The sequence below is a fragment of the Hakea prostrata genome, chromosome 9, assembly GCF_041222555.1.
Source record: "Hakea prostrata isolate BN-2017 chromosome 9, UWA_Hpros_2, whole genome shotgun sequence".
In the NCBI taxonomy this organism is placed as follows: Eukaryota; Viridiplantae; Streptophyta; class Magnoliopsida; order Proteales; family Proteaceae; genus Hakea; species Hakea prostrata.
Genome location: NC_142608.1, coordinates 43,813,938 through 43,830,663, shown reverse-complemented (window position 1 = coordinate 43,830,663; position 16,726 = coordinate 43,813,938). Strand labels below are relative to the sequence as shown.

The 16,726-nt window shown below is 39.1% G+C and overlaps 1 protein-coding gene across 1 annotated transcript; it reads right to left on the bottom strand.

Annotated features, from left to right (window-relative positions):
- Window positions 1–3,154: 3,154 nt before the first annotated feature.
- LOC149005279 (protein TIC 20-I, chloroplastic-like) lies at window positions 3,155–16,378 on the bottom strand. The gene is made up of 4 exons (XM_089167735.1): window positions 16,300–16,378; window positions 4,786–4,952; window positions 3,978–4,487; window positions 3,155–3,582 (listed from the first exon to the last, which is right to left on the bottom strand). Exons 2-4 carry the CDS (start codon window positions 4,940–4,942, stop codon window positions 3,437–3,439), a joined length of 813 nt encoding a protein of 270 aa, XP_089023861.1. The 5' UTR covers window positions 4,943–4,952; window positions 16,300–16,378; the 3' UTR covers window positions 3,155–3,436.
- Between the last annotated feature and the right edge of the window lie 348 nt (window positions 16,379–16,726).

Genomic DNA, 16,726 nt, shown 5'->3' with positions numbered 1-16,726 from the left:
AGGTCACCACTCTCTCACATCACTATTGGTCTAAGTACTGGTGCATGTCGGGGTAAAGCCTAGCCCAATGCAAGTCATCTACCCAGTTACATCAACTCAGGTCCAGATACTTCCATTCCTTTGCCCCGAGCGATCCTTTCCGGTATCCTTCACACTAAAGTCCTCATAGTCCCTGACTACGGACTCATCAACCCTATAGGTCATCCACATATGGTAAATGGGAAGCTCTCACGTCCCCTCATGGGTTGGTTACCGGTCTTTAGCGCCCGTGAGCCCAAGTCTATCCATATGCAACTCTACCAATAAATGCCCCCCACAATGTGATTCCTGTCCTCTCACGGGTTGGTTACCGGTCTTGAGCGCCCATGAATCCCCATTGCTATCACGGGTCGTTCGGTCTCAATACCCCTCCGATTAGGGTCTGAGATAACTGGACATCCTAACCAAACACTACTAGACAACCCTAAATATGTCATCCAACAGTTTAGGAAGGTGTCCAAAGGGCATCTCGAGAAACATCCCATAATATTCCCGTAGTTGTCCAAGGACAGAAGTGTCAAAAGGACACCTCCCCTTTCCAAACCATACTTAATCATTCACAAACATAAATCCATAACACACATATATGGTAACTTCTTATATGGAAAGAAATCAATAACAACATCCAACTTGTATATAACTGGTAAGTAAATCATACATAAATCAATTTAGCATAAACAAGTAATGCTACTGTAATCAAGGTAGTTGCATCAGTAGTATATCAGTATAAGAATCTAATTAAGGAATAAACCAAAGATTCAAATATAGAAACTAGATTCATGCAATCTATGTAATTAAGGAAATAACCATCCTTACCTTATATAACTCGCAAAGGATCTTGGGGAAAATCAAGTAAGACCTTGTCTAAACTTGGAAAGAAAGTCCTAAACAAGTATATATAACATATTAGGAAAGATACCTAAAGAAGGAAATCAAATCATCCAAAACAGACCAAATATGAGGTTGCTGTCCTCAGTGGTCGATTGATTGGTCTACTGCCTCAGTCGACCAATCAGTTGACCAACAGAGACAGTGGCCTACAAAATCAGAGATTTTTGAATATAAAACCGAATTTGGTGGTTCAAAAGGGTACCAAACAAGAGGGAAACTACAAGGATAGTATACTAGTATATAGATGACTTCAAAACTCTAGTCATATCAAGTCTTCAAGTTACAAATTAGGAAACAAAAAGTTACCATAATTAGATCAATCATGGTTCTTGAAGAATTCATATCAAAATCATGGACAAGAAACAATAGGATGATGGATTACTAATGTGATTAATGATTCATGAAAAGCATGCATAGATCTTCTAGAAAAACAAATCTAAGACTGAAAAACATCAATCTAAATAAGGAAAGAGAATAGATACATGTTTTCCTTCAAAAGCGAGTGATGATCTTGATGAAGATCATCCACCAAGCTTTAGATCCTTAGGAAAAGAGAGGGAATGAGTAAAGAGATAGTTGCAACAGAGATGCAACATCATCTCTACTGTCCTTAATCAGAAAAGGAAAGAAAAGTAATGGAGAATCAAAGATGAAACATAGAAGAGGATGACCACATACCTTTTTGTGTAAATGCACGAGATTTGACGAAGATCCGTCAAGAGAATCACCAAGGATGCAAGGGAGATGACTTGCAGAGGGCTCTGGTCCGTTCCAAAGAGTTTGGAGACAGAAAATACGAAGTAGACTCGAGATTGAACTTAAATAGAGCAAGCAAAGACCTAATCAGCAAATTAGATCCCATTGGTCGACTGGCCCAGTCGACCAATGAGTCAACCAATCAGAATAGCAAGTCTAAAACAGGGAATTGAAGGCTCAGATCAAATCCAAACACAAAGGGGTTTTGCACACACACCAAGTGACTTACCTAGTAGGTAGAAATGCCTTCGAACCAAGTTAGAGAGTACTCCAAGTCCATCAACTAATTCCCTCTTCATCAAGGTGCAGTTTCCATAAATGGAACACTATCATCAACACTCATGGATTTTAAGCCAGCCACCAAGTCTTCCACCGGGATGGCCCATAGTTGACTTCTTGCCATACTTCGGGTTGTCAGACCTACAAACAACAGGGTTTCCGAGTCAAGGTTAGGGCTGGGTTTCACACTTTTCAAAGCGTTTCCCAAAGACGACGCCAAATGATGCGTCAAAAAGCTGCTCAGCTTTTAGATCCTTAGGGAATGACTTGCAAAACAATGTTAGATGTGGCTCGATCATGGGGTCGGGAGGCCACCTCCGAAGGCTAAGTCAATAATGGAATTGATCACAAAGCTCTAATGAGTTGCGGAGTTTGAATTAAATATAGAATGGAGGGAAATGATTAAGATACCTTCATTGTGTGTTACTCACTTGTTTAAATAGGTTTTACCTTTGATTCTCGACTGTTGGATTCATTTGTGTTTCCTTTTGATGGCCGTTCGATCTTAGGGTTTTACCCCTTTTTCGGAGATGAGAGCAGTTACCTTCCTTGACACGATCCTCCATTTCGTATAATGGCAGTTGCCGTTTACAACTCAATCATGTATCCTGAAATCTTTGGGATAACGTTTTATCCTTAACTGCAACATTCCTTCTTCCTTACATTACAATTTGGTTCAAACTCCGGACCAATCTAGACTGGATTCCTAGACCCGATCATGGTTGAGCCGCCTTCGACCGAAGTTAATGACTGAACCAAGGGTAGACCCGGTTCGATATAATTATTCCCTTATCACTTAACAACGGCTGACGGTGTTAATTTAGTTAGAACCCACACATAATATATTACACTAAGGGGACCCAACATTAGTTTTTGATCCACTAAAGGGATCCACATGTAAAAAACTATTTTTTATTTTGTGATTAAGACCATACCAAGAGCAAGTTCACAATTAGAGTCAGGTATCATCTTAAGTCATTAGAATTTCATTACATTCACACCAACATGGGGCAAAATACCATTCCGAACCAATGGACGCGTAGAAGATGCATCAAGATGCTTAAACGCGGTACAGGGACATGACCAAGCATAGACTAAAACAGTATATGATGCTGCCCGTTCAAGATCATTTTTATCTACTTTTTAATCAATATATTAATTTTCTCCCATCCGGAGGCCAAATTAATACCCTCGTTTCCTGCTTGTAAACTTTTAGTTGAATCTTCAACAGCAGCTTCCGCCCAATGAGAAAACCCTTAGAAGAGGGGTCGGTCCCTGATCCGAGGCCAAAGTTTCTAAATTGGAATCCCAAGCTCAAGGCCCGGGGGCATAACCTTGCCTTATACATCCCCAATATATGAAAAATTGCCTGTTTCACAACATGACAACAACAACAACAAAAGCAGGTGTTTCTAGATTGGATTATAGATTGAACCCCTCCGCTGGAAATCTAAAAATCTTTGTTCATAATTCAATCCTCTCCAATTCCCTGATCGTGTAGTGTAGTGCATTTGGCATTAAGAGCTCGACACAGCATAGCATACAAATCCAATGGTTCAAGCTCATTTGACTCGGGTTTTCTCAATTCCTTCATGAGCTTGTGACCAATATCTATACCTGAGCAATAAATAACAGTTAACAAAACATATTTTTGAGCAACTCATAGTTTACCATTGAAAGAGAGCATGATAATCCAGGCAATTCCAAAAATGACACTTCATTAACTGAAGATCCGTCACCCAGTAAGAGTGTACCATGATCTTTAAAGTCTCAAAGAAGAACATGAACTTGAAAAACTCTAATATTTTAAGTAAAACATGCATCTACAACACCAAACTCTGTTTCTTTTCCAACATCTAATCGACATTACCCTGATTAATCAAATGGAATTTGGATATATGCAGCATCACATACGAAGGGAACATCAGCATACATGCCTGCCAAAGCACAGCGAATACACTCAAGCACAGTAAAGAGGAAAGCAAATGCAATGGCTGTCCAAACATGCATACCGATTTTCCCCCAGTACAAAGCAAGAGGCAACCAACGGCTCACTGTTCCAACAACCTGGAGGATGATCTCAAGTAGCATCCCCATCACAATGTGGAATCTGAAGAAGTGTGGCCATTCTTTCCTCCTCACCACCCCGAGATAAGCAGTAAAGAAATATGCCATCAAAAACCAGGCAGGCAACCGGCCAAGAGCTCCAAGAAAAGGGTAAGTTAGGAATTCAAAGTCTTCCAAGAAAGGGTGGAGATGGTAAGCAGTTTCTGCATACATCCATGTCTCATGGAGAGGCATGAGATAAGGGATGCAAGCCAACGTCCTCCACCACCACCTAGGCTTTTTGGTCATCTGTGGGTAGCGAAAACTTGTAGGTACATCTTTGGCTGCCCTTGGACTCAAACGAGATCTGTTTATCATGCTACTTCTGCGTAGAACAGGGATTGTGTGTGACAAGCTACCATAATCCCCCTTAAATATGGGGCTGGATGCAGTGGAAAGTTGCAGGATAGGCCATCCTGACGTTGAAAAAAAAGGGGAAAATTATCAGTATCTTGGTGAGAGAGTTCGAACTATAGAATAATGCTCACAATGAATTTTTATTTACACCTAGGATGATTCAAAGTGCATCTGTTTAACTTTAGAAGCTTTAATTTGACTTCTTGTACTTCAACTTTCAACCAACTTAAGCAAGAGAGAGAGAGGAGAAAAAAAAGAACCAAATAATATTTTATTCATTTTGGATCTATTTATGATTTTTTTTAAAGATAATTGAAGCTAAAGAAATACATAAAATGATCCATGCAGCTACATTACCTTTTGCACGGCAACATAGCTCTTCCCTACAAGCTGCCTGTACATTCTTTTTCCTAGGGAATGTCACCTCAGCACGCACTGGAGAGAAGCAAGTAGAAGCCAATTTATGTGTAGGGGGATTACTGATTGCGGTTTTCAGAAACACCCTGGAGTTCATGCTGCATAACCTGGATAAATGCCAACAAAGGAATAGCTTAGAAGCAGATAGGAAGAAGAAACAGCAATCCAGAGTACGTAATGTAAAAAGATACCACCTCACACCAGTTTAGTCTGTACCTTTTAAAAAGGACGAAAAAAAAAGCGATTTGATATTTGTCCCAAAAAATAATGGTACAATCAAAACCCAAGCATACAAGTAGCAAAACCAGTACAGACTCAAAATGTTTCCATGTGCCTCATGTGCAGAGAGTAGAAAAAAAGAAATCAGTAGAGAAAGCACGGTCTAAAACCATCACCTAAGCCAATAACTGCAATTTATGGCTATTCAGCATCTCTGAAGGAAAATCGACAAAATCCACTGAAACTTAACAAAACCAACAACTACTGGCATAAGAACCCCAAACTCAGGAATTAAAACTCAACTGATCACCAAGAAAATTCACTGAAATGGGTCACAACAAAAGCCAGAGCCATCCCTACCCATCCTTCCCACAGCTCTAAAAACTACTCTGACCACCAATCCTACAGCCTCACATTGCTCTCTTCATGTCTCCCTATCAGAACTCAGAAGGATGATTTGGTAGTTTTCTTTTTTTTTTGTAGATAATAACTTAGTTTGCTTGTTTCTCATTTCAGTTGTTCTATTCTGTTAGGTTCAAGACATAATACGAAATCTTTCTCCATAGGATTGTAATATGATAGGAAGAGCTAAATTGAGTTCGTAAATGGAAAATTGAAATCTGACAACTTTGCCTACATGAGTTGTTGCATGTGTATCATTACTCCCAAAAAATAAAGGAACTTCTGTGAGTGCTTATGTTTTCCTTTTAGGAACTCTTTCCTTCCACACTCCCCCTGCAACTCTGATTTCTCATACTTCTTTACTTCTCCTATCTGGCCCTCCACAAATTTGGTATCAGAGCCAAAAGATCCTGTCTCCTTCTGATGTGTCCAGCCCCTAGGCAGCCCCAAAAGAGCCTAAGGGCCCCACGCCCATCCAAAATAGGGCCCAAAAAAAGGGGGCCAAATCTGACCAAGGGGCAAAATGGTCATTTTCCCCTTCGAATTGAGTCTAATTGGTAGGGTTAGTTCATAATTAATTCTGATTTTTAATTTTGGTTTTATTTTCTAAGTTAGAGTCTTAGTGATTACGCAAGTGTTGTTTCCTTTTAGTAAGAGTCTTTGAATTGTGAATTAGGAAAGAGTCATTTCCTAATAAGGAGTCCTAATTTTCAGGTGCTAGTCTAGTAAGTTTGGGTTGCGTAGCAACCAAGTTTTTTTTATTCGAGTCCAAGTCCTTTGTTTTAGGCTACAAATAGCCTTTCTAGTGTATGTTATTTTCAGATTGGATTTCCCGCATGACTTGAGTTTTGAAGAATAAGACTAGTATAGTCGTGGGATCCCTGGGAGGGTGACCTGCAGCTGGAAATTGCTTCTGTTTCTGCAATTTTAATTCTTCTACTTCTCATTCAAGCTTCAGCAATACTGTGATTCAAGCCTTCTACGGAGAACATTCTGCAGTTCTTACAATTCAGAATTGTAACCCCAGCCCCAACCCCATCCTTCTTCCCTTGCTGCCTGCAGCCATCCCAACCCCTCCCCTTTAGTTTCAGACCTTAGCAGCAGCCCTAATCCCATCGCAAATACCCTCACACCCCTCCCCTTTAGTTCTCTACAAATTCCAGCCCTTCCCTAAGCCCTAGAAGCCATCTCCCATCCTCTTCTTCTTACCCACGTTTACAGTTCTAACCCTAATAGGAAACCCATATTTCCAGCCCTAGTTGAACACTTTTTTCTTCCCTTTTGTTTGCCCTTAAGCCTAGAACACAGTCCTAATCTAAGTTTGCCCAAACCAGCCTTCTTTCTTGAGTTTTGAAGCTTTCTGCACTTCATCTTCTCCCTTGAGAAGTTGCAGAATTTTTAAACTCCAGAAAATTCTCAAACCTTCATACCTCAGCCCCTACCTCCTCTAAAGAGTCCCTAAAGTACAGAACAGAGATATAACCATATAACCAACTCTGAATTGCAGGATACCTTCCCTAACCCTAGCTGAATCCTAGGTTAACCTAGGATTTGAGTTTCAAATCTGAATTTCGAAATCTTATACAATTTCATATCTGAAATAACATATCCAGCAGCCTTATAAACCGTAATTAGCGCTGGTTCTTATTAAGAGGATCATGGTTAACAAACCCTAAACTTGGGTTTACATCACCTTCCCATCCACCTCTCATCGCTTTTCTCCTTACTGCTTTTGCATTGTTGTTCTACATTTACATAATCCTCATCGTCTTGCAGAAAGCCATTGAACCCCTACCCAAGCTCAGTAACCCCAATCATGGTGACCACTAGCTCACACTCCTAATCCTAAGGCAAAGTGATGCAGGAGAAACCCTAGAATCTAAGGGACCTACAAAGTGGGCTACTAGACTCTTAGAATTAAACACCTATTCTTGAAAGATAGTAAAGAAAGGAATTTGCAACACTTGAAATTTGATTAATCATGCATGTAAGACAGCTAAAGTAGAGAAATAAACACAATAAGTCTTACTGGTAAGCACAACTAAACAATAATCAATAGGGAAACAAGGGGATGGGGATCTTGGACCATAACACTAAATTGAATGCAAGGGTATTAAGAAACTTAAAGAAAAATAGAGCTGTCCTAGTCAATATCAAATTTCTAATGAGGAATTCAACAACTAACAATGTAAAAGGAGTTGGGAAGTTTTTGTTTTAAACAAAACTACTGTCAAAGAATAAATGAGAAATATTTTGGGAGAGAAAATGTTACCTGCTAATCCTGGCTGCAAAACAGGGGTTAGAAAGCATCTAGGAACAGAAATAAGAGAAAGAAAAAATATTTTGAAGTAGTGGGGAATCCTAGGAAAGGAGAAAATAATATTTTGAAGTAATGGCGTATCCTAGGAAAGATAGCAGGTGATAAGAGAGAGGGAGAGGACGAAAAGAAACAAAGAGAAGGGAAAGGAGATTAACAAAAGACAACTAGACTAACAAAGGAAGAAAAGAAGGTCTTTTTATTCTGCCAGAAAAACAGAACCGTGGGGTTTGGGGAAGAAGAAGAAGAAGATTTCCAGGAAAGAAACTAGGTCTTTTTTGAGAAAAAAAAAAAAAAAAGAGGAGATCTTAGTAGAGGAGAGCAAGGGGAAGTTTTCTAGTGGGAAACAAGGGTGAAAGGAGGAGAGAAAGCTTACCTAGAGAGAGGGGGAAGAACTAGTACCGCTAGGAAAGAGAGAGAGAGCTTCTTTTGTAATTCTTTTTTTCTTTGATTGATTGCCAAAAACGAATTTGATACAAGGTTTAAATAAAAAAATTGATTCTCACAACCCTACATGTTTAATTCCCAAAATAACCCCAACTTAAGTTGTAAATATAACCCAAACTCAAAATAACTCAAAATTGGGCCAAAATAAATTTAATTTCAATAGTAAACTACTACCCAACCCACTAAGACTAAGGAAAATAACATGACAAACTGCCTATGAGCAGTGTTTCTCATCGAACCATAGGATCCTAGCAATATGATAACCTCCAAACTCATCATCGATCCACATAGATGCTGTCGTGGGATGATTTCTACGTCGATGTCGCCGGTAAACTCGGAACTGCTCACTGATGTCCTCATCAACTCTTCCCGACTTTGAAGAATTCACCTCCGGTGAATAAAGGCTCTGGTAATACTCTAGCATGTCTGGGTCAAGTCATTGTAGTTCCGCCATCGTGATCCAAGTGTTGTCGATCTCAGGATGTCCCCGCCACTTAACTAGAAATTCTCTGTAACCTCCCTTTTTTGTAGTTATAACTCTCTCATCAAGGATCTCTTCAACTATCTCAACTCTGTTATGAAATTTAGGCAAAGGTGGTTCTAAAGTAGTAGGGAGTGAAGGGGTCTTACTAGCAGGGAAGGGTGTCAAGGTCATTTGGATAGAAAGATGTAGTAGTCGGAGTGCCATGGAAGGGGACAAGGTCCTCCACATTGAAAATATTGCTGATTCCCATGTTAGTTGGCAGATTAAGAACATAGGCATTAGATCCTATTTTCTTCAGAATCTCGAATGGTCTTGCACTACGAGCATGTAGGTTGCTCGCTTTACCTATAGTAAAACACTGCAGTCTAATCCTAACCATCACCATATCTCCTTCTTGAAACTCTTGCAGTCGTCGATGCACATCAGCTTTGGACTTATATTGATCATTACCCAGTGCTATTCGTTGTCTTATACTTGCATGTAAATCAGATATGTGTTGCGCAAAAGACTCAGCTGATGGGGAAGTCCTAGAGGTAGACACAGCTGGAATAAGATCTATAGGAGCCTTGGACTGGTATCCTAGACAAACCTCAAAAGGTGACAGATCAGTGGTTCGGTTCTTAGAGCTATTATAGGCAAACTTGGCTTGGGTAAGGACCTGGTCCCAACTGGTAAGGTACTCTCCTATAAGACAACGCAACAAGTCCCTAGACTTCTATTAACAAATTTGTCTGATGTGTGATGTGTATCTGGATTACTTTGCGAGGCAACTAGAGAATAAACAACTCCTGACTCTTTACACTCAATTTCAAATTCTTGCTGATTTAGTATGCCAAGTGTTTTAGAGCAAGTTTGTTTGATGGTGTTGCCTTTATGCTCCATAACCTTAAGCTCTTTTGGGGCGCTAGGGGTCAATCGGATCTTTTTCCCTTTATATTCAAAGATACATATGTTAGAATTCCCATAGGTAGTGACATCCCTATCATATAACCATGGTCTCCCTAGAATGATGTGAGCAACATCCATCTTTAGGACATCACACCACACTTTATCCTCATAACCAACAAAATGTAGGGGAACTAAACACCTAAGGGTTACAGGGATAGTAGACTAATCGACCCACACAACCTTGTACGGTATGAGGTGAGCCTCTGGTTTGAGCCCCATTCTGGAAATAGCACTTTGAGCAATTACATTTATGCAGCTACCACTATCTATGGCGACTCGACAGTTCTTACCTTGATGGCAAGTGTAGGTAATAAAAATATTAGTCCGTCGCCAATCATCAATATCTTAGAGTTGTGATACCATACAACGCACAACTCCAAGCTTAGACCCATATACCATATCAAGATCCTCATAAGATATGTCCTTATCTGGTCTATGGTCTTCATACTCAGGTTCCTGATCGTCATCCTAATCTAAATCCACATGGTCTTGCCCTCCAACATAAAGGTTTCTATTGGGGCATTCCCTAGCAACATGTCTAAATCCTTGGCATTTGAAACACTGGAGCTAGCCAGCTTTCATAGGGGGAGTTCCCAAAATGCCTTTACCCTTGTTATCAATTGAGTGTTGTGGATTAACAGGGGGTCTTTGGAAATTGGTAGTGTTAGGGGTAGAACTTCAAAAACTAGATTCTCCGGGCTGAAAGCTATTCTTTTGAGGAAAAGTCTTTATGGACGTCTCAAGTTCTAGAGCAATCCTAAAGGCTTGAGGGACATCTCGCACTAAGTGGGGTGCAAGTCGTGACCGGATATCGGAGTTAAGTCCAGTAATAAATCTAGAAAGTGTCAGCTCAGCATCTTCACGAGTACGGCTTCTACTCTTAAGTTCATTGAATTTGGCCATGTACTCAGTCACAGTTAATTTCCCTTGCTTTAGGGTGTTCATTTCATTTAACAAGTTCAGCCTATAAATGATAGGTAAGAACTCCCTTTTAAGCCTTTCTTGCATCTCAACCCAAGTGGTCATTGGCTCAAGTCCTAGATTGTTCTCTTGGTACTCTAATTCTGTCCAAAAATCTTGGGCAGCCCCGGTAAGCTTAATCTTAGCAAACCTAAAGCGAACCTCTTCTGACATATTATAAAAATTAAAGTACCTGTCCATTTGTCGAATACAATCTAGTAAGACTCTCGCATCTATTTGGCCATCATAAGATGGGGCCTCTACCTTGACTATCCTCCTAATATCGAACCCTCTATCATGGGTGTCAAGAGCATTGTCATGTTCATAGGTTGCATGATGCATAGGACCAAGATGTCCACGTGCTTCACGACCTCTACCTCTACCTCTACCTCTTCCATTACCTTGGAAATTATCCCCAGTTCTATCAAGATCCTCGAGGCGGTGGTCAAGTTCTAGAGGTCCACTTGGTAGTTTTCATTCCTAGGTCCATTGGCTTAAGTATTATGTCCATGCTGCTCTTGCTGTCCCTCTATGGCTGTAAGTCGTGTTACAAGGGTCTGAATATTACATTCTATGGCCTGAATGGTGGTGGCTTGGGCTGCCTGTGCTGCCCTTTGGTTATTTAACTCCTCTTGAGTTGTTTGAATAGCCGTTAAGATCTCTCCATTTTGTTGGAGCAGCTGAGTCAATTGGGCACTTGATGAACTAGTCATATTGAAATATTCATTTCCACTTCAGGTTTGACCTAAAGACACCTAAACTAAAAACTAGCAATTCTAATAACTCGAAACCTAAAAGTCCAGCAGTATTGACACTCTAAACCAGGCTCTGATACCAGAATTGATGTAGGAGAAACCCTAGAAACTAGGGGACCGACAAAGTGGGCTACTAGACTCTTAGAATTAAACACCTATTCTTGACAAATAGTAATGAAAGGAATTTGCAGCACTTGAAATCTGATTAATCATGCATGTAAGACAGCTAAAGTAGAGAAATAAACACCATTAGTCTTACTGGTAAGCACAACTAAACAAGAATCAATAGGGAAACAAGGGGATGGGGATCTTGGACCATAACACTAAATTGAATGCAAGGGTATTAAGAAACTTAAAGAAAAATAGAGATGTCCTAGTCAATATCAGATTTCTAACAAGGAATTCAACAACTAACAATGTAAAAGAAGTCTTGGGAAGTTTTTGTTTTAAATAAAACTATTGTCAAAGAATAAATGAGAAATATTTTGGGAGAGAAAATGTTACCTGCTAATCCTGGCTGCAAAACAGGGGTTAGAAAGCATCTAAGAACAGAAATAAGAGAAATAAAAAATATTTTGAAGTAGTGGGAAATCCTAGGAAAGGAGAAAATAATATTTTGAAGTAATGGCGTATCCTAGAAAAGACAGTAGGTGATAAGAGAGAGTGAGAGGAAGAAAAGAAACAAAGAGAAGGGAAAGGAGACTAACAAAAGACAACTAGACTAACAAAGAAGGAAGAAAAGAAAAGAAGGTTTTTTTATTCTGCCAGAAAAACAGAACCATGGGGTTTGGGAAGAAGAAGATTTCCAGGAAAGAAACTAGGTCTTTTTTGAGAAAAAAAAAAGAGTAGATCTTTGTAGAGGAAAGCAAGGGGAAGTTTTCTAGTGGGAAACAAGGGTGAAAGGAGGAGAGAAAGCTTACCTGAAGAGAGGGGGAAGAACTAGTACCGCTAGGAGAGAGAGAAAGAGAGAGAGAGAGAAATAGTGCAGTGTGAGCTTCTTTTGTAATTCTTTTTTTCCTTGATTGATTGCCAAAAACGAATTTGATACAAGGTTTAAATAAAAAAATTGATTCCTCGCAACCCTACATATTTAATTCCCAAAATAACTCAAAATTGGGCCAAAATAAACTCTAGGATCCTAGCAAACATGAAATTAAAATATTAATTTCAATAGTAAACTACTACCCAACCCATTAAGACTAGGGAAAATAACATGACAAACTGCCTATGAGCAGTGTTTCTCATCGAACCATAGGATCCTAGCAATCTGATAACCTCCGAACTCATCATCGATCCACATAGATGCTGTCGTGGGATAATTTCTACGTCGGCGTCGCCGGTAAACTCGGAACTGCTCACTGATGTCCTCATCACAAAGCCTCTGCTGGCTACTAGTCCAAACTTCCTCTCTGTTTCTCCATGGGCAAGAGACTCTTAGTCAAGTCCCCAGATAGCTTTCAGGGAATGGCAAATATAAACCTTCCATACACTCATGTATTAAACAGACCAAAACTTAGAATAGTAAAACAGATGGGCAAACACATTAAGAAGGGAAGAAAATGTGCAGTAGGTGTTATAAACAATTAGATTTATACAATACAGAACTAAAAAAAAAAGGGAGGGCAGCAATGTACACGCATAAATAGTTCAATAAACCCAAATCAATCAAAGAATGGAAGAGAAAAATACACATATACAACATTTATGACCAAAGGCCCTATTCAACTAGAACTGAAATGGAACTCCGCTCTATTTAAACAACCATTCACATGTCACTACATAGATTGAACACGATTTGTTGATTCTTTTCTTTTCAGTAAACTTTGCTATTTCTCTTTTATAGAACCATTCTGTTGTCAATGAATGTGATTTGTAAGTTGTAACCATTCAAATCTTGTTAACAGACTCTTTAATAATAGATTAATGCTCTTTTTGGCATCAACTCTCATTCTCTAATATGACAGTTTAAAAGAAATGAATAGATGAATTCATTTTTGGTCAAAAATGAAAAATGGTTTGGTGACTTGTGACAAGAATAAATTATGGAATCGAAAATAAGTTTGGTAATTCAAAATGAAAAATTACTAGAAAATGATAAGAAAATTGATACAAAAAATACCCAATTAATCAAAATATAAACAATTAAATAATTTAGGAAAAATGCATCAAACAATAGGCATTGCAGCTGAAGCGGCCTTAATCCACCTAGAAGATCAGATCCAAGTCAAAACTGGAGATTCACAATCTCAAATTATCAATTTCTTCAATGTTCTTGCCGGAACGGGAAACAGTGCCATTTATGCCACAATGCTAACAGCAGATGCCTGTGATGGCCATCCGCTGTTCACCGTTATTTGCCAACTCTAGAAGGAATGTCGTACCACGTCAGCCACTCCAAGCTTGTTCAAACCTTTTCACCTAACCTATATTGACAGCAAACATGTATGGCTGTTGACAGAGGCATCTGTATGAACAACCGTGTCTCAAGAGTTCAAAATCGAAGCTCGATGTCTCCGAAGCATTGGCACGGGAGAAGACCAAAGGTGCAGAGGTAAACTTATCCAAAGTTGCAATCCCCTGTTGACCCCTTCACTACAAGGCATCTCTGAGTGAACTACACCCCAACAGCCCAACTAGCAGTCATCCACTGAAGAACAGAACACGAGATAACCATGAAGAGTCACAGACTCACAGACTCACAGACTCACAGACTCACAGATGGATCAAATAAGGAGAAGTCCAATCAGTATTCAAATAGAATTCATACCTGAACATCACCAGTTCTACAGGTAAGTGGGAGGGGCTTAACCTGAGCGGATTCCTCTTGTTCAAATACAAGTTCAAAGAGCCTCAACTTTAAGCCAAACCTCTAGAGAACACCCCAAAAACCTTAGCTGATAATAATAGAATACTTGAGCTTGGAATTCTAAAGTGGTAGGTGGAAGATCTCCGAATAGCATAAAGTGAGTGGTTGGTTTTTTTTTGGAATTCTATTCCTTTCACTACTTTATTGCTTGCTTGTGACTGTTGCCACCTAAGAATCTATTAGGCTCATGGCATGCTTTTGGCTGGGCCATGCACTCTCCCCATCCTTATGACCAAACTGTCCTTGTTGGGCTTGGTTAAATTCTGATTCCATGAAATAACAGTAAAACAAGGAGTTCTTCTGGGTTGGGTGAAGACTTTGAAAATGGTCTCTGTTTTCTTACTTCTCTATTAGTGATTTCAGTGGATTCTTCTTCATCAAATTTCTTATTTTTTATCAATAAACCAACAGAAGAACTTAATAAACCCCTATTGGCCAACAGGGCTGCAATCTATACATCTTGGGGGGGGGGGGGGGGGGGAATATAAGTTTTAAATGGTTATAGAAGCTGAGGATATATCAGGTTCTTGTGAACTCAAGAACCTGACCAAGATGGAACAATCCAACCCAAGACTACCAACCTAGGTTTCAACTGACAAACCAGCCCTGTATATCATAGAACTGGAGCTGAACCTTCAAGTCAAACAGTTACCTGTCTGATTTTCAGGATAATCAAGTAATCAAATGAAAACTTAATCACAAGTACCTAACATCTGAAGTCTTAGGCATCACTAACCCATCCGAGGTCAACTCATTAAGAACTGCAGAATGCATATCAGTGAAGCCTACCCACTAAAAAATTGCAACCATATAATAACTGGGAAGTTCCATTTGTTGCAGGAGACATTTTGGCTGAGTAGGAAGTTCCAGTAGTTGGTCTCAAGAGCATTACAGCATGGCCAGTCTGGACAAGAAGAGACTTGGTTGACCCACGTACAATTCTGTTGAAAAGCATTTCATATCTCATTCATGACCACCTTAAAAGAACTAGAACTTCTGTTTCATTGATCTTTTTAGCTCAAACTGGTCTATATCAAGCATTCACAACAACTATCATCTTTCAGGCCTTTTTGTTGCATCATGACAGGTAAGGTCAAACTGAAGAATTTGAAACTTTACTATCAAAGATCCAATAGAAGGTAAAGAGAAAAATAATCAACTGCTGATATGCAATAGAACAAATGCATTACACAGTTTAACCAGAAAAGATTCATTGTCATGGCCAGTCACGTGATATTCTGATTGTACAAGTGTTTTCAAAGGACAAACAATTAGCACTTGGCAGTTGGGAACATGGGATCCATTGATGGATTGCCACGTTAGTAAAAGGTTCATGGTCATGGCCAGTCCAACAGGGAAAATTGTCTCCGGAAGGTGCTTCGTCCACATGTAAAAGAAGGTTAGATGACAGAGCCTAATTGAAGAAAATCAGTAACACTCTACCTCCTGATGAAATTTCTTGTATGAAACAGAGAATAAAGTTCAGAACACCACCCAAAAAAGAACTAATTATAGGAAGCAAATTTTGGTTTCGAAAACGGCTTTGCTGAGGAATCAAATGGTTCAGACTACAGAGGACACAGCTTATTAATATCCTCAGTCAGGAGGGAACGCCTGGGGATATTTCTAACAGGACAGGAGAATCAGTTGCAGTGCCGCCAAGTGGAAATCAAATCTGATCTTGCTTACTGGTATTCGGTATTTTGATTCTGAATCTAAGCAAAAATTATATGATGAAGGCTTCCACTGCCCACTATTTAACAAATAGACAAGAATGATATGAATTACACACAGATGTAACTAGTAATAACCGCAAAAAGAGTGGGGAAAACAATAGTGGAGATTAGAGGGAGCGGAAGACAGGGGAGAACAAGAGATTTGAGGAAAAAACATCTGTAGAAAAAAAAATTAGAGGGAGATCAGAAAACCTAACATTCAACTTCTATAACACAATCTAATGTAAATCCCATCACGAACAAAACAAAAGCAAAACACAAATGATCAACATGAGTGAAATAATAAATAATCAAGAGATTTTATGAAGAAAAAAAATTACCTTAGAATGACTAATTGGTTGCTACTTAAGAAGCCTTGGTTGCTACTTAAGAAGTCTCTAGCCGAGGAGCTCGCTCTTGCTAAAGCAACATGAGAATTTGAGAGTGAGAAGTGAGAAAAGAAGAAAAACAACATGGCTTTCATGAAAGAATGTGGACTAACAATTTTACCCTCATATTAACTTGAAAATTTTAAGTGAACTAGTGCATAAATGAGGAGAATGAAATTCTTACCCATAATCTATAATAGACAAAAAGTCTATTATAAATTTGAAGATTTTTCTATTATTTTAAATTAAAAAAAAAAAAAACAACTGAGAATAGATGCCAAACACATTAAAATAATGAAAACACCAAGAATTAAGAATGAGAATAGATACCAAAAAGGCCCTAAATTTTGTGCACCAATTTCAGAAGAACAGTCCATAG